We start from the raw sequence: 23,151 nt of genomic DNA on the forward strand, positions 1-23,151 counted from the left end.
ATCAGGGTTGGAAGGGACCTCAGGAGGTCATCTAGTCCAACCCCTGCTCAGAGCAGGACCAATCCCCAATTAAATCATCCCAGCCAAGGCTTTGTCAAGCCTGACCTCAAAAACTTCTAAGGAAGGAGATTCTACCACCTCCCTAGGCAACGCATTCCAGTGTTTCACCACCCTCCTAGTGAAAAAGTTTTTCCTAATATCCAACCTAAACCTCCCCCACTGCAACTTGAGACCATTACTCCTTGTCCTGTCCTCATCTATCACTGAGAATAGTCTAGAACTATCCTCTCTGGAACCACATCTCAGGTAGTTGAAAGCAGCTATCAAATCCCCCCTCATTCTTCTCTTCTGCAGACTAAACAATCCCAGTTCCCCCAGCCTCTTCTCATAAGTCATGTGTTCCAGACCCCTAATCATTTTTGTTGCCCTTCGCTGGACTCTCTCCAATTTATCCACATCCTTCTTGTAGTGTGGGGCCCAAAACTGGACACAGTACTCCAGATGAGGTCTCACCAATGTAGAATAGAGGGGGATGATCACGTCCCTCGATCTGCTCGCTAAGCCCCTACTTATACATCCCAAAATGCCATTGGCCTTCTTGGCAACAAGGGCACACTGCTGACTCATATCCAGCTTCTCGTCCACTGTCACCCCTAGGTCCTTTTCCGCAGAACTGCTGCCTAGCCATTCGGTCCCTAGTCTGTAGCTGTGCATTGGGTTCTTCCGTCCTAAGTGCAGGACCCTGCACTTATCCTTATTGAACCTCATCAGATTTCTTTTGGCCCAATCCTCCAATTTGTCAGGTCCCTCTGTATCCTATCCCTGCCCTCCAGCGTATCTACCACTCCTCCCAGTTTAGTATCATCCGCAAATTCGCTGAGAGTGCAATCCACACCATCCTCCAGATCATTTATGAAGATATTGAACAAAACCGACCCCTGGGGCACTCCACTTGACACCGGCTGCCAACTAGACATGGAGCCATTGATCACTATCCGTTGAGCCCGACAATCTAGCCAACTTTCTACCCACCTTATAGTGCATTCATCCAGCCCATACTTCTTTAACTTGCTGACAAGAATACTGTGGGAGACCGTGTCAAAAGCTTTGCTAAAGTCAAGAAACAATACATGCACTGCTTTCTCTTCATCCACAGAACCAGTAATCTCATCATAGAAGGCGATTAGATTAGTCAGGCATGACCTTCCCTTGGTGAATCCATGCTGACTGTTCCTGATCACTTTCCTCTCATGTAAGTGCTTCAGGATTGATTCTTTGAGGACCTGCTCCATGATTTTTCCAGGGACTGAGGTGAAGCTGACTGGCCTGTAGTTCCCAGGATCCTCCTCCTTCCCTTTTTTAAAGATTGGCACTACATTAGCCTTTTTCCAGTCATCCGGGACTTCCCCCGTTCGCCACGAGTTTTCAAAGATAATGGCTCTGCAATCACAGCCGCCAATTCCTTTAGCACTCTTGGATGCAACTCGTCCAGCCCCATGGACTTGTGCACGTCCAGCTTTTCTAAATAGTCCCTAACCACCTCTTTCTTCACAGAGGGCTGGCCATCTATTCCCCATGTTGTGATGCCCAGCGCAGCAGTCTGGGAGCTGACCTTGTTAGTGAAGACAGAGGCTGTCATAAATATAAAGGGAGGGGTAAACCCCTTTGAAATCCCTCCTGGCCAGGGGAAAGCTCCTCTCACCTGTAAAGGGTTAAGAAGCTAAAGGTAACCTCGCTGGCACCTGACCAAAATGACCAATGAGGAGACAAGATACTTTCAAAAGCTGGGAGGAGGGAGAAAAACAAAGGGTCTGTGTCTGTCTGTATGCTGGTTTCTGCCAGGGATAGACCAGGAATGGAGCCTTACAACTTTTAGTAAGTAATCTAGCTAGGTACGTGTTAGATTATGATTTCTTTAAATGGCTGAGAAAAGAATTGTGCTGAATAGAATAACTATTTCTGTCTGTGTATCTTTTTTGTAACTTAAGGTTTTGCCTAGAGGGGTTCTCTATGTTTTTGAATCTAATTACCCTGTAAGATATCTACCATCCTGATTTTACAGGGGGGATTTCTTTATTTCTATTTACTTCTATTTTTTATTAAAAGTCTTCTTGTAAAACACTGAATGCTTTTTCATTGTTCTCAGATCCAAGGGTTTGGGTCTGTGGTCACCTATACAAATTGGTGAGGCTTTTTATCCAACATTTCCCAGGAAAGGGGGGGTGCAAGTGTTGGGAGGATTGTTCATTGTTCTTAAGATCCAAGGGTCTGGGTCTGTAGTCACCTAGGCAAATTGGTGAGGCTTTTTACCAAACCTTGTCCAGGAAGTGGGGTGCAAGGTTTTGGGAAGTATTTTGGGGGGAAGGACGCGTCCAAACAGCTCTTCCCCAGTTACCAGTATTAGTTTGGTGGTGGTAGCGGCCAGTCCAAGGATAACGGGTGTAATATTTTGTACCTTGGGGAAGTTTTGACCTAAGCTGGTAAAGATAAGCTTAGGAGGTTTTTCATGCAGGTCCCCACATCTGTACTCTAGAGTTCAGAGTGGGGGAGGAACCTTGACAGAGGCAAAAAAAGCATTGAGTACATTAGCTTTTTCCACATCCTCTGTCACTAGGTTGCTTCCCTCATTCATTAAGGGGCCCACACTTTCCTTTATAATTCAGCCTGAAGTTCTCAGCTTTCTAAATGGAATTATTTACTACAGAACTGGGTGTTTTTTGGTGTGAATTACTTACAAGTAGGGCTGAGAAGACCTGAAATAAGTTTGTATCCTTATCCAGCCCTTGTCCAACGGTGTTTATCCATCTCCAAGTCGCATCTATGTTTAAAAATCGGTATTGTTTGTTTTTCGTATCTTTTAAGGTATCTTTTTGTCATTGTGTATGACTAGATTGTGACTCAGACTATATACCTGCTGAAGGGAATCAGGGGAGTAAGAACTCTCCTTAAACCCTTGTACAGGCTACCCTGATCTTGGATCTGCATGCTTAGGAATAACAGCTACTTTGTACGTGTGTACTCCCCATATGGGGGGCAGGTGGGTGAGCAGAGAGAGAGAAGGGGCAGAGTCAAAGTATTGCTCCTCCAGTGAGGTGGCCAGTTCAGCTAAGCAGGCATGTGGTGTGTTGTAATCTGCTGCTGGTGTGGGACATCAGTAGATTACTGCTTTTTGGAGCAGGAGAAAGGGGGTTAGCACAGTATCTCTAGAGGGCTTGAGTGTGAGTCACAGTGCTTCCAGAGGTTAATCCTGGGCTGGTGCAAATTTGTGCACTGCCTCTTCAGTTCAGGGCTACCTAAAGTCACAGTGAAATGATGTTATTTCTCTCTGTGATCTCTATTTCTTTCGCCTTCTATGTTCTTTGAATAGCTTGTCTCGGTTTTTATTTCCTCCCCTCGTCCTTCTTTCCTGTCTATTTTTCCCTGCTGATTTTCTCTGTGTGTTGAAGCATTTTGTTCCTTTTACTAATCATCGTTTGTCTCTATCTGTGTGGTTGTTTTTTTTTCCTTCTGCCTCTACCATGCTTACTTTGTCTACTGTAGTTGTGTAGAAATCGACTGGGAGAAATTTCATGATTTGGCCCTAGGCAGAAAATTGCTATAAAACCAGCCCTTTTAATTCATGCTCAAACAGTTCCCAAAAGGCTGTTTGGAGTCCTGTTTATCTTCTGCTCTTAAACAGAATCAGAGAGAAGTGAGCTCTGGACTTTTGGGTCCAGGAGTGGGTAAACTGTCTAGGCGACCCATACAAAATCTTTAAAAGCAGCAATATCTGGGGAATTAACACGCTGCCTTCATGTGTAGTTGCTTTCTTCTCTGTATGGATAGCACTGTAATCTCTCTGTTATCATAATGTCAGAGCATCTTTTCCATGTATTTAATTTGAATACTCTGGTATTGGTTTGCATATATTTCTGTGTTTGCATTGTTTTTATTTTACTTTTTTTCTGCCTACAAAAATAGGTATTTGGGAATAATTTTTGGTTGCTTATTTTGTTCTTTCAGCAAAGATTTATCTAATTGTGCAAGTTGCATGCTCTTAAAATACACCAGATGTTATAAAAGATAGTTCCTTTGATCTCTGCCTTCACGAGTTCAGAGGCCATTTTCAGAGGGTGGGAAAGAGGAATCCAGAAGGGGGAAGTTTTGGGGCCCTGAGAAGAAAGCATGCATAAATGGGCAGCAGTATATTTCATCTACTGGAGTTCCCTTCCCCTTCCTCACTGGGTTCCATCTTTTGGTTCAAGTGGGTCAGGCTCAGTTGAGTGTGGAAGAGCTCTTGACCCTCTGTGGGCTCTGCAACATCCACATCCCCCTCCTAAACAAGCTGACTTTCATGTTGCAGTTGTGTGGTCCCTTCCTCCAGATGTTGCGAGGTGTCCATTGTCATTTGTGGGGCGGTGATGGGGTCACCACTCAGTATGGCATCTAGCTCCACATAGTAGTGGCAGCCCTTGAGGATAGCACCAGATTTTTTGTCCCCTGCTTTGTCTTTGGGTAGGACTGATGCAGTTCTTCTCTCGTTGCCAGACAGTGCTAATTGTCCCTGTTGTACCTCTGGCCTTCGCAATATCCAAATAAACATCTTTATTTCTGCTGCAGTTCCACATCTGGGCTTGTACAGCCCCTCTACTCTCACAGGCTGATGAAATCCAGGAATTCTTTCCTGGACAGGAAGCAGCATGAGGTTTACCTGAGCTTTTTTTAGCTATAGCTTTACCTGGAATAATACCTGAATTCTAGTATACCAAAGGTAGGCTAGTAGGATGAGAGGAATTTCCAAACATATTGGGGATTTTAAGAGGTGGGGAAGCTTCCCCTAGGCAGCAGAGTTCAAAAATTTGAGAAAAGCAGTCACTGCTGTGGGACCAGGGGCCTTGCAGTTCTTTTGCCGGAGGACAATTTGTACCGGTACAGGTAATGCAGCATCCACACAGGCATTATACTGACGAAATGGTGCTGGTACAGGATTTATGCCATTTGGGGAGGTGGTTTAGCTTGAATGGGTTTTGCTGGCAGGACTCAAAACTGAGAATGGATGTGTGCAAGGATGTGCCAACAGAAGGGAAAACTGGTAAAACCTTGTAGCGTAGACCAAGCCTTAGAGCATATCCGATTGATATTCTGACTTAGGTCTCTGTCTTGCCACTTGAACTGAGACTCCTTGGGGTCAGCTTTAGGTGTTCTGCCATTTACGCTAAAGGCCTAATTCTGCTGCTGTTGAAATCAGCAGCCAAAGGTTGCCTGCAAATATGGATCATTAAATTATAGCTCCATTGTAGGTAGAGCACAAGGTGCGAGAGCTAGAAAAATGCAGTGAGCTAAACAGAAACGGAGGACTTACAAGATGCATAAGTAGGGACATAAGACCTGTGGAGCAGTAGTAGAAGTAGGGGGAAGGAAAGGCACCTCAGAGTGACATTGCAGAGAAATGTTTTCTCTCCATGTTTTCCTGTGGTCAAGGCATGCCAGTCACAATGGCTGAATCTGGCTTAACTTGCAGGGGATTCACACAAAAGGTAAAAAGTAAGGTTTTCTGCCTGCAAATAATAATCTCTTGTCTATGAAAAATTAAAAGAAATCGGAGTGAATAATAGAGTAGGTTGAACATTTTCCATTAAATCTTATTGACAGAAAATGGGTATTGGACAAAACTGACGTTTTAGTGATGGAATTTCTTTTGTCGAAAATGTTTGGATTTTTATGAGAAAACAAATCCGCACCTTCCCTACCCAAAAGAAATCTGGTTATTCAATGAAATCCAAAAAAATTGATAAGTGGGGGAAAAACAGTTGTTTTTGTTAAATTTTTTTTTTTTTTTGCTGTGCGAAGGAAAATATTCCCAGTGAACTCTAGTGATTAGCCTCTGTTTCCCCTACTCTATGATCATGGTGCGAGTTATTTTTTGTACTACAGCTGCATGACGTATATCTCCCGTTGTTTGTATTTTAAATGTAGGAAAGCTTGGGAGCGTCCTTCTAGACCCAATTCCAGAGAAATCCTCATTCATTGGTTCAAGGAGGAGCAGCTTCCACGACGTGCTGGGTTTGAGAGGAACACCTGTGCTGTTGCGCCCTGGTTTCATGGTAATTGAGTTATCTTTATTCTTTCATATAATTGAGCCTGAAGGACGTTCTGGGTTGAAGTGGTGGGTTACAAAATATCTTTTTTTTTTTTTAAAGAAACACAATAGGCACTCTCAATCACATCGCTAGTCGGGAATAATCTTGTTCACCTTCCTTACAGAGGTTGGTATAAAATGCGTTTCTGACTGACAAGTAATGTCTATCCATTATCTTTATCATAGAGAGACTATTCTTCCCCATTTTCTTTTCCTCTGTTTTGTAGTCCAATTTGTGACACTTACCAGTTGTCCTCCTATTTCTCAGCATTATCAGAGCCTGAACTGCTTAAATGGAGATCTTGAATAACATTTGGGACAGATGTATGTGTAACACTGACAGACCTCGGTCGTTGGCTGGCAGGATCGAACCTGGGACCTCTGGAGTTTAGTACATGAGCCTCTACAGCATGAGTGAAAAGCCAATTTGCTGTTAGCTAAGGCTGTAGAGCAAACTCATTAATCTCTCTCTCTCTCTCTTTCTCTCTCTCTAAGTCGTCTCAGTGCCACTAGATGGGACAGAACACCACACCCCAAAGGTGTATGGGTTAAACGTGCACACATGCAAATCTCATTTTCATCTTGCATTACAGACACAGTTTATACTTGCTGTAATTATACAGGTGGGAACCAAACATTCTGGCTATTAGTATAAAGCATAGCTGACACAAAAACTTCTATTTATGAGCTTGAATGTATTTTAGATCCAAGTCATAATACTCTTTTCCTCTGAATGTTAGGAATTAGAGCATTATAGTAGGTGTGGTGGGCCTGACCTTTGTTTGACCCCAATTGTCGTTTCTTATTATGGGGTTGTGTTTTTAGAGAATCCCTCACTTTCCTTGAGAGCTCTTTGACAGGTGAGCCTCCCTCACTCCCTGCTTATCAAGGCATAAATAAGTTAAATGTACATATGGAGAATCATATCTCAACTAATCATCTGTTACAAGCAAAAAATGAAGAAATACAATTATTGTCAGCTCTTGTCTGTCTCCAGGTTGTGGTTCCAAATCTTTCTCACTATACATAAGTTCTTACTTAAATATTTTAGAACACATCAGCTAGCTGCTATTTTCAATGGCTTGGTGCTTCAAACAAAAAGAAAGAAGTGGCTAGCTCGTAAATATTATACATTTCCATTTTTTATGAGCAGTAATGCAGATGAAAGATGGGCCTGTAGATACAGATATTTGACATGGGATCTCTCTAAGAGTTAGTTAATGCAATAATTGTATGTTTTGTAGTTTTCAGTATATGGGGAAGGGCCTCCTGGGTGACTAAGCATGCCTCTCAGTTGTGCCAAGGTTTTAGATTGATGTGGTAAATTTGCTCCAGTTTCCAGCAGCCTGGCTGCCACACCTTATAATTCACCTCCCCCACCACTTCGATCACTTCTTAGGAGTCTCTGCCGCTGGGCCAAAAGTTTACTCTCTGCTGTGGGCACGAGTGCCATCACCCAGTCTCCAGGCTGGAACCGTCAAACCTTTGCTTGGTGGTTGTAATGGGTCTCCTGTGCTTTCTCCAAGTGTTCCCATACAATGGGCGTAACTCTGGCTATACGATCTCTTATCTGCAGTACATACTCGACTGTGTTCCTTCCGGGATTTGGCTCCTCTTCCTGTCTTCTCTGGCTATATCCAATATGCCCTGGGGGTGGCGCCCGTATAGTAGTTTGAATGGAGAGAAGCCCATGGAGGCTTGTGGGACCGCCCGGATGGCAAACATGAGGTAAGGCAGAGGGTATCCCAATCTTTCTCATCCCAGTTTACCACTTTCCTGCTCTTGGCCATTGGTTTGAGGGTGGTATACAGAAGTCCGTAGGGCTTGTACGTGGAGCAAAGAACAGAGATCTTTCATCAGCTTGATCAGTCAATATCTCCTTGAGTAGCCCAACCTCGGCAAAGATCTGCACTAACTCCTTAGCTATTGTCTTGGAAGCCGTGTTGCATAGGGGGACGGCTTCCGGGTACTGGGTTGCATAGTCCAGGACAACTAGTACATGTTGGTGGCCCATGCTGTCTTCTCTAGGGGCCCTACCAGATCTATGGCTATTTGTTCAAAAATTATCTCTATTATTGGAAGAGGTACCAAAGGGGCCTTCAAGTGTGGGCAAGGGCTATGCAGCTGACACTCCAGACAGGAGGTGCAGTACCGCTGGACATCTTTGTGTACTCCTGGCTAGAAGAACCTCCGCAGGATCCATGCCTGGGTTTTCTCTACCCCTAGGTGTCCTCCAAAAAGGTGACTGTGGGCAAGGCTCAATATGGATTTTTGGTGCTTTCGTGGCACCAGAAGTTGCTGTATCTCTTGCTCCTGCATTTGCACAACCCAGTACAGGAGATCTTTCTTCACTATAAAGTAAGGTCTCAGGCCGTAGACCTTCCCATCCACAGGTATCCTGTCTATCTCAGCCACCTTTCTCCTGGTGTTGTTATATCTGGGGTCCTCTGCTTGGTCCCATCCGAAAGTTTCTCCTCCAGGACTAACCTGCCTGAGCTTCCAGGGGCCGGCTTCTTCTTCTTCCAGCGGCTCACCGCTGTCACAGCTGGGGCTAGCCTCTGGCTCACCTTCCACAGTCAAAGTTTCTCTGTCTGCTGTCCATGTCTATCTGCCTACTAGGGAGGTCCTCTGGCCCTGGGTCAGGATCTGGGTTCCCAAGGCCTTCCTCTCTTTTGGTCTTCCGGGTCTTTCTGGGAGCAGGGAACAGATCCTGAGAAATCTCAGAAAACATCGGGGGTTGACATTCCCACGGTGACAAGTCATTGCCCTCACTGTCCCCTCCTGCCTCCAGCCTTTCCAGGAGAAGTAAATTATCAAACCCTGGATAGTCCCTCCCAATGACTATGGGATATGGGAGTTTAGGAACTATGCCTACTGTCACCTCAATGGGGTTCCCCTGAATCTCTATCTCTACTGAGATGGTGGGGTAATAGCTTATGGCCCCATATACGCATGTCACTGCTACTTGTTTGGCCTGTAGCAGCTGGCTACTTTTTACCAGCTTACCCGATATGAGGGTGATAGCACTCCCAGAGTCCACAAGTGCTGTAGTCTCCACCCCGTTTATTCTCACCAGCCTGGTGTAGTTATGCGGGGCTACTGCGACCCCTGCGAGGTGGATAAGGGAGCATGGAACCTCCCAATCCCCCAAGTTACATTGCATAGGCTTCTCAGTGCTGGGACACTGTGCTGCTATGTGTCTCCACTCCCCACATGCATAACGTCTATAATTGCTTCCAGTCACTCCCCTATCACGTGGGTTAGGGGGTTTAGTCTCAGGGTTCCCCCCCTCAGGCCATTCCCTTCCTTCTGGGTTCCTAGCTGGTTTTCAGCCGCCCTCTTCGACCACCTAGGGCTCCCCGGGGGTTTGGCCACCCAATCTTCCAGGGTTGGGGTGAGGTGCTTGCTTCACAAGGGGCCTTCCGTGGGAAATCGGTCAGTTCTCTCACAGTCATCCGTCTTTCTATCAGCGTGATCATTTCGTGACAGGTGGATGGATCGTTCTGGCCTACCCATTTGCGGAGATCTGGCGGCAGTTCCTGCATGTGATGGTCCATGACCAAAGTCTCCAAAATCTCCTCCGGACTGCATACCTCGGGCCGTAACCACTTCTGCACAAGGTGTATGAGGTCAAATAGCTGGGATCTCAGAGGTTTGTTCTCCTGGTATTTCCACTCATGAAACCTCTGGGTCCATATTGCTGCCATCATCCCTGATCGGGCTAGGATCTCTGTCTTCAGCTGGGGATAGTCAGCAGCATCCTCGGCAGGTAGATCAAAGTAGGCCTTCTGGGCACCTTTGCACAAAAAGGGTGTGAGAATGCTGGTCCACTGCTCCTGGGGCCACACCTCACGCTGAGCAGTCCTCTCTAATGAGAGGATATATGCCTCTATGTCATCTTCTGTTGTCATCTTTGTCAGACAACCAGTGGCCCTCAGGGTTCATGTCCTGTTGGACCGCCGGGCCTGGGTGGTGAAGATCTTCAGCTGGTCCACTACCTCTCACAGGAGGGCTTGATCTTGGGTTGCCTGGCTCACCAAAAATTGGTTGGTTTCCTGCAGTAGCTGCATAGGCTTCTGTTGCGCCATCGCCTGAACCTGGGAGGCCTCCTGTTGGGGCACCGTGGCTTGCACCAGAGCTCTCACCACCTCCTCCACTGTGGTACAAAACAAAAACCCCAAACCACAGTGCACTCCTTTTTTTAAACCTCTTTTTCTTCTGCCACACTGTGAACAATGTTTCAGAGTGGTAGCCGTGTTAGTCTGTATCAGCAAAAATAATGAGGATACTTGTGGCACCCTAGAGACTAACAAATTTATTTGAGCATACGCTTTCGTGGGCTAAAACCCACTTCATCAGAAGCATGCAGTGGAAAATACAGTAGGAAGATATATATATACACAGAGAACATTAAAAAATGGGTGTTGCCATACACGCTATAACGAGAGTGATCAATTAAGGTAAGCTATTATCAGCAGGAGAAAAAAACTTTTGTATTGATAATCAGGATGGCCCATTTCTAGCAGTTGACAAGAAGGTGAGAGTAACAGTGGGGTGGGGATGGGGGGGGGCAGAATAAGCAAGGGGAAATAGTTTTACTTTGTGTAATGACCCATCCACTCCCAGTCTTTATTCAAGCCTAATTTAATGGTGTCCAGTTTGCAAATTAATTCCAATTCAGCAATCTCTCATTGGAGTCTGTTTTTGAAGTTTTTTTGTTGTAATATTTTGACTTTTAGGTCTGTAATCAAGTGACCAGGGAGATTGAAGTGTTCTTTGACTGGTTTTTGAATGTTATAATTCTTGATGTCTGATTTGTGTCCATTTATTCTTTTGAGTAGAGACTATCTGGTTTGGCCAATGTACATGGAAGAGGGGCATTGCTGGCACATGATGGCATATATCACATTGGTAGATGTGCAGGTGAATGAGCCTCTGATAGTGTGGCTGATGTGATTAGGTCCTATGGTGGTGTCTCCTGAATAGATGTGTGGACAGAGTTGGCAGTGGGCTTTGTTGCAAGGATAGGTTCCTGAGTTAGTGTTTTTGTTGTGTGGTGTGTGGTTGCTGGTGAGTATTTGCTTCAGGTTGGGGGGCTGTCTGTAAGCAAGGACTGGCCTGTCTCCCAAGATCTGTGAGAGTGAGGGATCGTCCTTCAGGATAGGTTGTAGATCCTTGATGATGCGCTGGAGAGGTTTTAGTTTGGGGCTGAAGGTGACGGCTAGTGGCGTTCTGTTACTTTCTTTGTTGGGCCTGTCCTGTAGTAGGTGACTTCTGGGTACTGTTCTGGCTCTGTCAATCCATTTTTTCACTTCAACAAGTGGGTACTGTAGTTGTAAGAACTCTTGATAAAGATCTTGTAGGTGTTTGTCTCTGTCTGAGGGGTTGGAACAAATGTGGTTGTATCACAGAGCTTGGCTGTAGACAATGGATCATGTGGTGTGGTCTGGATGAAAGCTGGAGCATGTAGGTAAGTATAGCTGTCAGTTGGGTGGTATATGTGGTATATAGGGTGGTGTATATAGGGTATATAGGGTGGTGGTTATGTGACCATCACTTATTAGCACTGCAGTGTCCAGGAAGTGGATCTCTTTTGTGTGGACTGGTCCAGAATGAGGTTGATGGTGGGATGGAAATTGTTGAAATCATGGTGGAATTCCTCAAGGGCTTCTTTTCTATGGGTCCAGATGATGAAGATGTCACAATGTAGTGCAAGTAGAGTAGAGGCATTAGGGGACGAGAGCTGAGGAAGCGTTGTCCTAAGTCAGCCATAAAAATGTTGGCATACTGTGGGGCCACGTGGGTACCCATAGCAATGCCACTGACTTGAAAGTATACATTGTCCCCAAATGTGAAATAGTTATGGGTGAGGACAAAGTCACAAAGTTCAGCCACCAGGTTTGCTGTGACATTATCGGGGATACTGTTCCTGATGGCTTGTACTGTGAACAATGGATTTCACCGCTAACACCAGTTGTGACAAAGCTCTGACCTTGTCTCAGTGGGTCCCACGCTTCCAGGTGGATTACACTAGCCTCAGAGTTTCACTGTAACCCTCCACATAGCCCTGATCTCTCTAGAGGCAAGGGTCACAGACTACTGAACCATTTTCATCATAAGCCAGCAAGGGAGGTAGGAAGAAGCAACCCTTCCTCGCACAGTTTCTGTTGTCTCACAGACCCTGTGATTTATCAGAGAGAGTGGGGGAGAAAGGGGGAGCCTGGGCCCACCCTCTACTGTGGGCTCCAGCTCAGGGACCCTAATAGTAGCAGCTGTTGGTAGCTGACTTTCTGAAACAGGCTGAGTACGATTCCCTGGGCCACTTTCCCACAGCAGCTCCCCACTTCCTCAACTTCGACATCACCCTTACCTCAGGGCCTCCTTCCTTGAGCCTGATAGGATTTGTGCTACCCAGTTTCTCCAGCAGGACGGCTTCCTCCTACAGCTCCTGACCCATGACTAACTGGGAGACTTTTAACTAGTTCCAGCCAGCTCTTGATTGGCTTCATCAACCTAGCTGTCTCCACTGCTTTCTAGAAGGATCTTAATTTGCCCCAGGTGTGTTGATTAACCTGGAGCAACTGCCAGTTGATTACCATGGTAACAGGGTTTTGTTTAGCCTGGAGCTAACATACCTGTTTCTCACTACTTTCGTGTAGCCATCTGGCCTTGCTCCATCACTATATACTAATACTTTGCCCTTCGTCTGCAGTGTTGTCTTGTTCTTTCCTTCCTTCTGTTTAAACTCCCCTTAGGCATGCAGCTCTTTTCCTATGAAAATTGGCTTGTCACTTGTTATTTCTGGGAAAGTTCAGTTGTGGCAAACTCTCAGACCCTACATTTTGGCTCATGCATAGTTTGACTCCTGAATATAGAAGATTTTCTCAAATCATTCAAGTGTCATGTAGGAAACAAGAACCAGAGTCTAAAATGATCCCATCCTTAGTTAAGATCTGGAAGTCCTCGATGGGTAATTCAGATCTACCTACATTAGGCCAATGGACAAGCTCACAAGTGTAGAAAGGACATGTCCTAGTCATTACTATTATCAACACCATTTTTGTCTTATATCTATTACATGCCATTAGTGAAGGAGCTGAGTTTAACAAGCTGTCCAGTCAATAGGTGTTTGAAAGGGAATCTTCTTTAGGTCCTGAGAGTCGGTGAAGAGACAACGTAGCCCAAAAGTATGGTGTTCCCTCTGATTTCAGATCAAGAATTCCTTCTCATGGCTTTCTTCTCCCATGTTGTTTGTGGGAAGAAACGCTGACAGATGTAAGTAGACAGGATGGTTCTGCAGACTGAACTACTTCAGTATGGGATGTCTAACATTTTTGAGTGTTTGTGTCTTGTTTTTAGAATAACCCTGCCACAGGGATAGGATGCAACAGCAAGATTTCTTGTAGCTTCTATTGAAATGAGCATTTTCTCAGGGTCACAAGTATTTTAGCTGTTTGATTTGATCAAGACCTTATGCAGCAATAAATACAGTATGCTTGTTTGTTCACAAAACACAATTTCTGGTTCTCTAGCGGGGGTTAGGGGGACTTAATAGGTAACAGAACATGTTAGGATGAGATGAAGTAAACCCTAGTGGGGATATGGCATTTTTTAACGTGAATTATCTATTTTCCTATCTGTTACTTCATCTGCTTTTTTCCTGTTTGATTTGCTCTTTTGAGAATACAGAGGGATGGATCCTCAACTTGTTTACATAGAAATGGAGTTAAGGAGCATGTGATGAAAAAAGGGAGATAGGGCCCTATCCAAAGCCTATTGAAATCAATAGGCATCTTTCCCAGGGACTTGTTGGATCAGGTCTCTGTGAATGGGACACACCCTACTGGGGGGATGGTTGTTCAGTGTCATAATCTGGTTCCAAGTGGACCTATCTATGTCCCAAAAATCATTATTGCAATTAGTACTAAATGGCACCCTTGTTGGCAATCTTAGAGCACAGACCACGGATTGAATCAGTCTGGAGACTTAATCACTCTCTTGTCCCTCTGGGGGCTCCCTCTTGAACAGCTTGAAGTGTATTGTCATGGATTGATGGGGAAGAATGCACTGCTGTTGCCTTATATTGTCCCTTTTCCATAGATAAACAGGGCACTTCAGGACTGACAATCCAGCACTTTTCATCATTGTTGAATCCAGAACATAGGAATGAATATACATCTCACCATGGTAGGGCATGGTGAATAACCCCCCCAGATATTATAAAGGGACTGCTGTACACAGAAATGGGACATGTCAGTCTGGGAAAATGTATCTGACTAGTCTTTGGTGGAGGTATTGACAGGGCAATTCCTGGGGACCACTAATTTTTTCTATTGAACCCTTGAAGTGGTAATCCCCAAGCATGAGAATATTATGTTGAGTATCTTTAAAAGAGACACTATGCCCCTGCAAGGTTATGTATTTGTGGATTCACTATATAATGATAGTGATGTGATTCCAGCTCTGTATTCACTGGGAGATGGCCTACAGTTTTAGCATCACCGTATCAATCCCAGTCATCTAACTCAAATATGAGGTACCAGCTCATACAGACAGTATTTTTCAAGGACAGCACAGTGTGCGGTGAATATGTGCTAAATCTTGAGTGCTATCAGTAGCTGATGATGGGTGTTTCAAGCCTGGTTAGTTTCCAGTAACATATGACAAGAAAACCTGACAACTTGATCAACTCTGATTCAGTTCTCAACTTCTCACTCTGGAAACCAGAGGTGTTTTTGATTGGCTCTCAGAAAAGAGAACTTCTGGCAGTATGTCACTCTACTTAGCTCTCAATAATTGTTTTAGTTGACCAGTCCTTTGGAAGGCTTTAAGATAGTTTTTCTAGTGCTGTTACAGTTGAGAAGTGTCAGCATAGAGAAGTTCTTGGCAAACAGAAGAAATGTTTTAGACCCATGGTCCCTCTTATAGGAGAGCAGAGTTTCAAAGTGAGGTAACAGGAGCTGTGGCATGCAGCAGGGAGAGAGGAAGCACAAAAGAGCAGCTGAGCTATTGCTCTGAAATGAGAGAGTGAGGTAACTGAATAATTAATGTGAATAGGCTAATTGCTAATGTGAAAACAGGCTTCCCTGTCCCTTCACAACAGCTAATCTTCCTTGTTTTCTGTTTCACTGAGACCCAAAGAAGTAGATGGTGGTTAGAAAGAGATTACTGAACAGATATTGGATGCTAAAAATAAGTGATTATACAAATGTAACCACAGATTTAGAGAGATGTTTGCCTGGCGGGGTGTGTTCAAAGTTTAGGAGACAAACAGGTTAGGTGCACTAAGTATGAACTGCCTTAGTATAGGAAGGTTTTTTTTTTGTTTGTTTTGTTTTAAACTAATCCGTGTCATTCCAAGGTTTAGGTGGCATCAGACTATTATTTTCCCTTGGTAATGGTATGCTCCTGCACTGGATCCCTTCCCCCCCCCCCCTTTTTTTTTTTACATTAAGCAAAACTAAAAGAAAAAAGAACAAAAGTAATTTGAATCTGACTATATATGTTCTGCTGTCATGTTTGGAGATAATATGTGTGCAAACTAATCAGTACATTACAACAGGGTCATTTATTTAGACATGTAGTATTACAGGGGGTGCCATTTTTAGACTAAAACAAACCAAAACAAAAATAGTTGCTTCTAAACAACTAGAATACCTGCTCTTGATATGCACATACACATCTATTACATCCTTATCACACTAATCATCTACTAATTCTTTATAAGCTATTTACAAAGGGACTCAATATAAAATGTAACTGGACAATCAGTATTTAACCCCAAAATAGTTATACTTCTTTGCATATTTCCCATTTAAAGCACAGCAAATATTATAGTAAAATCAAAGCCCAGAGACTGTAGTCAGCTTTCTTGCAGGTGGTCTTCTGACTGGCCCCTTCCCCTTATTCTGCAAAGCATTGTGATGACAGCCCTATTGATCCAGCTGCCAAGCAAAAGCTGTGCAGCTATCAGTCTCACTGCTCCTGTGGAATGATGGCTTTCGAATCTTGCTAAGCCAAAATTACTCTCTCAAATAGGCACTCAGTAGGATCTGTGCCTACCAGCACTCTTGATTGACTTATGCTAGTGCTACAGTGTCCCATTGTCACTTTCACGAGTGCTTAAAGTCAAACCTCGGTCTAGGACTCGGTAAACAAAAATAAGTCTATCAGTATGTTTTAAGCAAGTAGACAAGCAATAATTTTAATTACAAACTTCATAGTCTAGCCAAGTGCTTTAGAAGAAAAATTAGTAGCTCAAATTCCTTAGATATGTTCTAAGGTAGTTACCAAAAACCACATCATCAAAGTGTTTTTAAAAATCTATTTGGAATTTCTATTAGTTTGAACAGAGGGGAAAAAATCCATGTACAATATGACAAATTTATTTATATTTTATACTATGCATATAAAGTCTGATCCAAAGCCAGCGAAAACAATGGAAAGGACTTTAGATCAGGCTAGTATTGTACACGGTAAATGTGTGCACCCATATTTTAAGTGTATAGTGCAGACAAAGTAATAATATAAATTACATTTTGACCAAAGCAAACAAACATTTTTCACCTGTGGAAATATATGGAAAACAAAAATCATAATATGTTTTCTTCCTAGTTAACTATTATGAGTCCCCTTATAAAATTAGGATTCTGGGGTCCATGTTAACTGTGGCATTTATCTGTCTCCTTACACTCAGCGAGCTCTCCAGACAGTGATTTACAGTGACAATCATCACTGAAAGAAAAGGAGGACTTGTGGCACCTTAGAGACTAACAGATTTATTTGAGCATAAGCTTTTGTGCATCCGATGAAGTGAGTTTCAGCTCACGAAAGCTTATGCTCAAATAAATTTGTTAATCTCTAAGGTACCACAAGTCCTCCTGTTCTTTTTGCGGATACAGACTAACACGGCTGCTACTCTGAGACCAGTCATCGCTGAGTATGCAGAAGGGATGGTATCCTGGCAGTTTGTTGATGATCTTTCAGATGTGATGTTCAATGTAAATTATTAGCCTAGGCGGTTTTTGAAGTCCACCATGGACATGTCTGTGTAATTGTAAAGTCTGTCATCTTTCAGGAAACATTCATTTCTTTATAAAGCGTATATTTTGGGGGGGAGGGTGTATTTTTTCTTTGAAGATCCTTACTGTTAAATGGCTTACCTTTTAGATTCTTTAAAACAATCTCTTGTATCATAACTCCCTCCCGCAAAGCACAGTTAGGATATTTCATTTCTAACGTTTGGAAATACGTGCATCAGCCATTGCCAAGCCATCACTTTTTGACAAGCTAGGATGTGGCTCGAATAAAATCTTTGCCTTTAATGGCTGACACATGGCGTTTTCTTCCCACTTAATCACAAGTAGTTGTGATGGGTGCAGTGCAAGTTGTGCTAGCCATCCAGCGGTCACTGTGCTGTGTGTCTTATTCAACAGATTCCCTCTGCTTTCATGTGCCAGTTTAACTATAAATTGTGGGCTGGATCTTCTGCTGCAACCTAGCCACTCTGGCTGTGTCCGCACTGTGATAAAAACCCCACAGCACCAAGTCTCAGTGCCTGGGTCAGCTCACTCAGGCTCATGGGGCTATAAAATTGTAATGTAGATGTTCAGGCTTGGCTGGAGCCCAAGGGTCCCAGAGCCCAGGCTCAAGCCTGAGCCCATATGTCTACACGGCAATTTTATAGCCCTGCACCCAAGCCCCATGAGCCCAAGCTGGCTGATTCTGGCTCTCAGACTCAATGTCACAGGTTTTTTATCGCATTATAGACATACTCTTTGGGCTGCCTGAAAGCAGCCAGTTCTCCCTGATAAGCATAGGATGGCTGCTATGATGTGGGGGCCTAGGAGAATGGCAGGGCCAGGGGGCAGGTATAACTTACTGTTGCCCCCCGGTGATGGACCTCCCCTTATTATCCAACTGGTATAGATTAAAGTAAGCCCCCAAGCTGCTCTGATTTTAGCCAGCTCTGGTGTAGCAAGGATTACAGAATCAGAAAGCTACCACTGGTTACTTGGGGCTTCCCCCTAGCTGCTGAGCCCAGCTCCGATTGGATGCAGCTGAGAATTTGGACCTATATTTCATTATTTTCAAGTAAATTGTAACTTTCTTTTAAAACAACTTGGGTACAATTCAGTACAAATCAAGATAAACTCAAAGCAATAAGGACACAAAATGGATAACATCAGCCTCTCTAGTCAATTAGTGACTTGTCAATGACTGTAATAAAATATTTTGCCTACTACCATGCTATCCAATTGACCTTTAGACATTTCAGTGTCCAACACTGGACCAGCAATATTACCGTTTAGATCATTGCACTAGTGAATTTATCTCTCTCAAGCATTTCCTTTGTTTTGACTGGCAAATCAATACTGAGGTGAAGACAAAGCAATTCTAAATAATACACTGGGGGATGGGAAGAGAAGAGAAAACAAAAGACGCTGAACATACTGTATAGTTCAGTTAGTAAAACTGCAAAACCTTTCCTGTATGGCATTGCCTTTTGATAAATCCATCCCGTATGATTTGTACAAAATGGTACTTCACAGAAGTTTCTGACATATCTGTATGCTAGTCACTAATTACAGGTTATGTCTTAGAAGTTTATTTCTGATTTCATGTATAAGCAGACCTTGATTCATATCCCTTATGGGCCCTCAAATAGAGCAAAACCATACTTCTCTGTTTCCCAGTGGAGAAGTGAGGCTTAGTGTTTGTGAAGTGCTTTCGGATTCTCATATAGAACTTAAAATTATTATTATTATTGCCTTTATGGTAAGAACTTTTATTAGTTACAGGAATATATAAAGTATTGTTTCTGCTACAGAGTTTATTATGAAGAATTTGGGGCCTGAAAGGTTTTTTAAATTCCGAACTTTATCAATGGCATCTCCTAATCTGTCCCAATGCTACATAATTTTGGCAGGACCAAAAGGTGTGTCTCACATTACCTTTTTCTCTTTTGCATCTCTAGCAAGGGTCAATTTAATTCCAATAAAATGTTCTTAGATATGCTGTTATCCCGTAAATTACACCCTCATTTCCCCCTTATGGAGCCTGTCAGAGGTAGGGTGGGTCCCTGACCCCTTCAGAAGGCCAGCTACCCTCTGACAGGGCCTTTTTATGAATGAAGGTTGTATTGATATGTGATGAGGTGGTATCAATATCTTCCCAGTGATCTTGGGTCAGTAAATAAGGATGTGGCACCATCAAGCTTCAATGCAGTGTCACAGTGTCAAGAAATAGACATTACAACACAGAATCATAATGCTTTTCTGTCCCAAGGGATGGATATTGGAAGGTGCAATGCTACTGCTCCCACAGCCTTGACTGAGTGGGTTGTTTTTAATTCCTGATTTTATTGAATGGTTCCTGGAGATGCTCCGTGACAAAGGCAGGAGCTCCTTATAAAATGTATTGTATAAGTAGAACCAGTTTGTTTTTTCTTGGTTTTTTTTTTATAGTTAAGATCTGCATCAGTTAGCTCCATGTACAATTAACTGATGATTAAAATTTCTTTTTATTGTTCATTTTGCTGCTTGTTTTCTGGCTTGACAAAATCTGCCAGTGGCTTCCTATTATATAGATTAGTGTGATTATTTTTTTCCTCATTTAATGAGTCTGGCGGGGAAGAGGTGTCTCATAAGTATTTAAAGCTATATTGGTGGGGGGGATTGTACTAACGATTAATATTGGAACATCTTAGCTGTTCATTTCTATGTTAGATCCAGATCACATGACAAGTCTCTCAAAGTTATCCTTTCCATTTGAAGGCTGTTTAATCTCCTGTGTGAGTTGGTGGTCTCTATCCAGTTTTATAAGCCAAGGGCCTGATTCTCCATTGCCCTGCACATGCCTTGTGCAAAGTGCATATAATACACAGTTAGAATGGCAGTGTGTTACACCCATTTTGCACTGGGATAAATGACTACACAAGGCACAGAGCAATAGAGAATCAGCCCCTGACCGTCAACATCACAACAGCTACCTCTACCAAAGTTCATACCACTGATTGCAATCTCAGCACAGAGATTGAGGATTTCCTTGGAAATTAAACCACATGTTCATTTCTAGAAGTGATTCCTTCATATCAGAGCTGAGGCATAATGGTGGTGGGATAAGGTTTAGCATGGGGTAAGCTTGCATTGTTGGTGCCTGTTGTGTACCTCCCAGTTTGACAGGGCACATTATTTATATAAGGGTCTGAGTTTGTATTGCCAGTGTTTGCAGCCATCCAAATAGATGAATTACTTACCTAACTACCTGTGTGCTCACACAAGTATCCAAAAATGTAGTGATTAATATTTTACAGGTCAATATTGAACCAATACATCATATGTTTCTGCATATTCCATTTTTATTACATCAAAATGATTTAAAGGCAAGCTTGGCCACTTTTACTCACGCTTGAATAGTGTCTTACTCCTCGAGTAGCCTCAATAAATTCAGTGTGACTGAGTGACAAAATCTGACACTTAAATTAAACAATTGTATCATGGACATTTTTAGACATCAGTATTTTATTTTTAAACCAGTGCACTTTAATAAGGATTACATCATTTGTAAAGTATTTGTCAAGCCTTGTCAGCATTTTTAGAGCTCGTATAATATATTGCTTTATTTGAATGGTACAGTTTCTCTTCATAGCCAGAATTTTTGTTTGACTTATGTTTCTTGTCAAGCTGAAGCACCTGTTGTTTTGCAAGTATTTCTTTTGGGACTGACTTTCAAAGGCAGGCTTGATGTTTAGATGTATGTATGTAGATCACTAAAGGGAAAAATGGCAAGCTGATAAAAATAAGTTTGTGCCAAAACTGACAGAAATCTCTTCAGGAAGGTTGAGGCATAAGAATATCTGGAAATAAAATGGCAGACATTCCACTGTACGGCTTAATTAATTTGAACAAGGCTGCAGACATCTGAACACAAAATGTAATGAGGCTGCATCACAAATGAGATATTATCTTTACTGGCATATATAATAACACAGGGTGCACAACAGGGCATGGATGTTTTAGATTAGTAGCTGTTTTCTCACTTAACAAAGAGCTGTGAAATGAAGCACAACATTGGTGGCTTGTTTTACATATTGCTCTAAATATGTCAGCAAACGAATCTCTCTGTTGTGTAGCATTCACCTTCCTTAATTACTTTTGGTTAGGCTAGCCCCTAAATTTCATGCTCAGCTCTGTATGGTTTAATGTTTCCAACCTTTGCTTATCTCCTCCTCCACTGCTACCCTGGGTGCTTGACCTCACTTACTTGGAGCACGAATTGCAGTGAAACAACTCCCATGTATAGTGAGTATAAGCATGTTTCTGCCCCAGCAGAATATACTGTAGAGGCTGCCAGGCTTCTTTCCAGAGATGTTCTTACTTTCGTGAAGTATTTCTGACTTGTACTTACTATACATACAAACTGTCCTCACACTTTAAATACCTGTTTGCTTCAACACTTCAGAAAGCTTTAAATATAAAGAGAGCCTTTCAAAAGTACTTACCTTCTGCCTCTGAGATCCTTAATTATATATATGGGTATGCAAACGTTTTTACAATAGATTTTTCTGTTTTGACATTATTATTTTTTACTTATTGTAAAAGGTTAAGTGAGCCCAATTTTTCAGTCGGTTTTGTACTTATGTAACACCATTGATTTAAGTGGAATCAAGTCACTGGGACTTGCATTAAGCGAAGGCAGAACACTGATGGATACTTCTTGATTTGTTAGTTACATATGGCATCTAATCAGAGAACAGAATTGATATCAAGTGACTTATCTAACAAACTAAAAACAATCCAAGTTTAAAAGTGTGAATAGTTTCACAAATAGTTCACTGTGATATGTATATAAAATATTGTGAAGAAATTCATGAATAATTTTGCATAATGAATGCATTCAAAAACTTCAGTCTGCTCACACATATTCCACAGACAGAAAAAAAAGTTAAATTCAATTAATTATGTTTTATGAATTATTTGCTCATCCCCCCTCTTTCTGAGGAAAACAGTGGCCTCCAGTGACTGTGGCACTGTGAGATGTGTCTTAAGTTATCCTGTGCTGGCAGTACTGTGATTTAGCACATCTTTGTGACAGTGGTATGTTAATAGCCATGGAAAGAGGCAAGATAGTTTCTTTTGTGGTGTTATTGCTTTAGGAAGCATAGGCATACTGGCTGTGATTCACGGCAAAGTGCTTGCAGAAGTGAGCTATTACAAACAATATTTTAGCAAAAGGTGTATACAGTTAATTCAGTGAAATTAGACAACCTTATGTGGAATTAGTTGTACAAAATTCCCCTTTCTATTGACTGTGGAAAAATATCTGAGAAGTCCACTAAAAATTATTATTACAACTACAGTAGCACCCATAATGCTCTAGTAGTTTTAAACACCCACACAGGCAGCCAGATTGCATTCTGTGGAGCAGCACTAACACCAAAACTTGAGGATATGTGGGTACATACTTCATAAGTGCCAAAGGAGCCAAAATCCCACTTCCAATAGCTCAGAAGCATCATTGACAGTAAGTGGGACAGGAGTTCCTAAGTCATTTTTTAAAAGAGACCTTTGGCTCTTAAATCACTTAGGCACTTTTGATTTTTTCCCCCCTTAAAATGACCAGTTCATTGCACAATGAGGCAAGCCATAGAGGTGTGCAGTAAGATGTTCTCACTCCCTGTGGCAGCAGGAATTGGCATGGGGAGTGGGATCCAGCCAGTAGCGGTATAGAGCAAGTGTTAGGACCCAGCAAGCAGACAGTCAGCAGCCTGGTAGTGATCACGGCCTGGCCCTGGGGAAAGAGGGGGCAGGGCTGCGGGGAGAAGGAGGCTCAGGAGCTGGGCCAAGCTGGGGAGGGCATGGGGGCAGCAGAGGACTGGGAATGTGGGAACAGGGGCTGGAGGGCAGGATATGGGAGGAGGGTGCAGGGGCACTGGGCCGGTGGAATAGTGTTAATGGTGGGTCCCCCGTGATACTTCCTGGGGGTACCAGGGCTGGGAGGCACCTAGTTACCATCTGCCCTTAGCGTGAGAA

At 43.0% G+C, this 23,151-nt stretch overlaps 1 protein-coding gene across 2 annotated transcripts in view; it reads left to right on the forward strand.

Annotated features, from left to right (window-relative positions):
- Window positions 1–23,151, forward strand: part of SH2D4B (SH2 domain containing 4B) — a 106,712-nt gene that overhangs the window by 60,813 nt on the left and 22,748 nt on the right. For both annotated transcript variants that reach the window (XM_073353287.1, XM_073353288.1), the window contains 3 exons: window positions 27–34; window positions 3,241–3,281; window positions 5,956–6,083. In XM_073353287.1, the coding sequence (XP_073209388.1) occupies window positions 27–34; window positions 3,241–3,281; window positions 5,956–6,083 (177 nt within the window). The remainder of the gene's footprint in view (window positions 1–26; window positions 35–3,240; window positions 3,282–5,955; window positions 6,084–23,151) is intronic.

This window comes from Lepidochelys kempii, chromosome 7 (genome assembly GCF_965140285.1).
Source record: "Lepidochelys kempii isolate rLepKem1 chromosome 7, rLepKem1.hap1, whole genome shotgun sequence".
Taxonomy (NCBI): Eukaryota; Metazoa; Chordata; order Testudines; family Cheloniidae; genus Lepidochelys; species Lepidochelys kempii.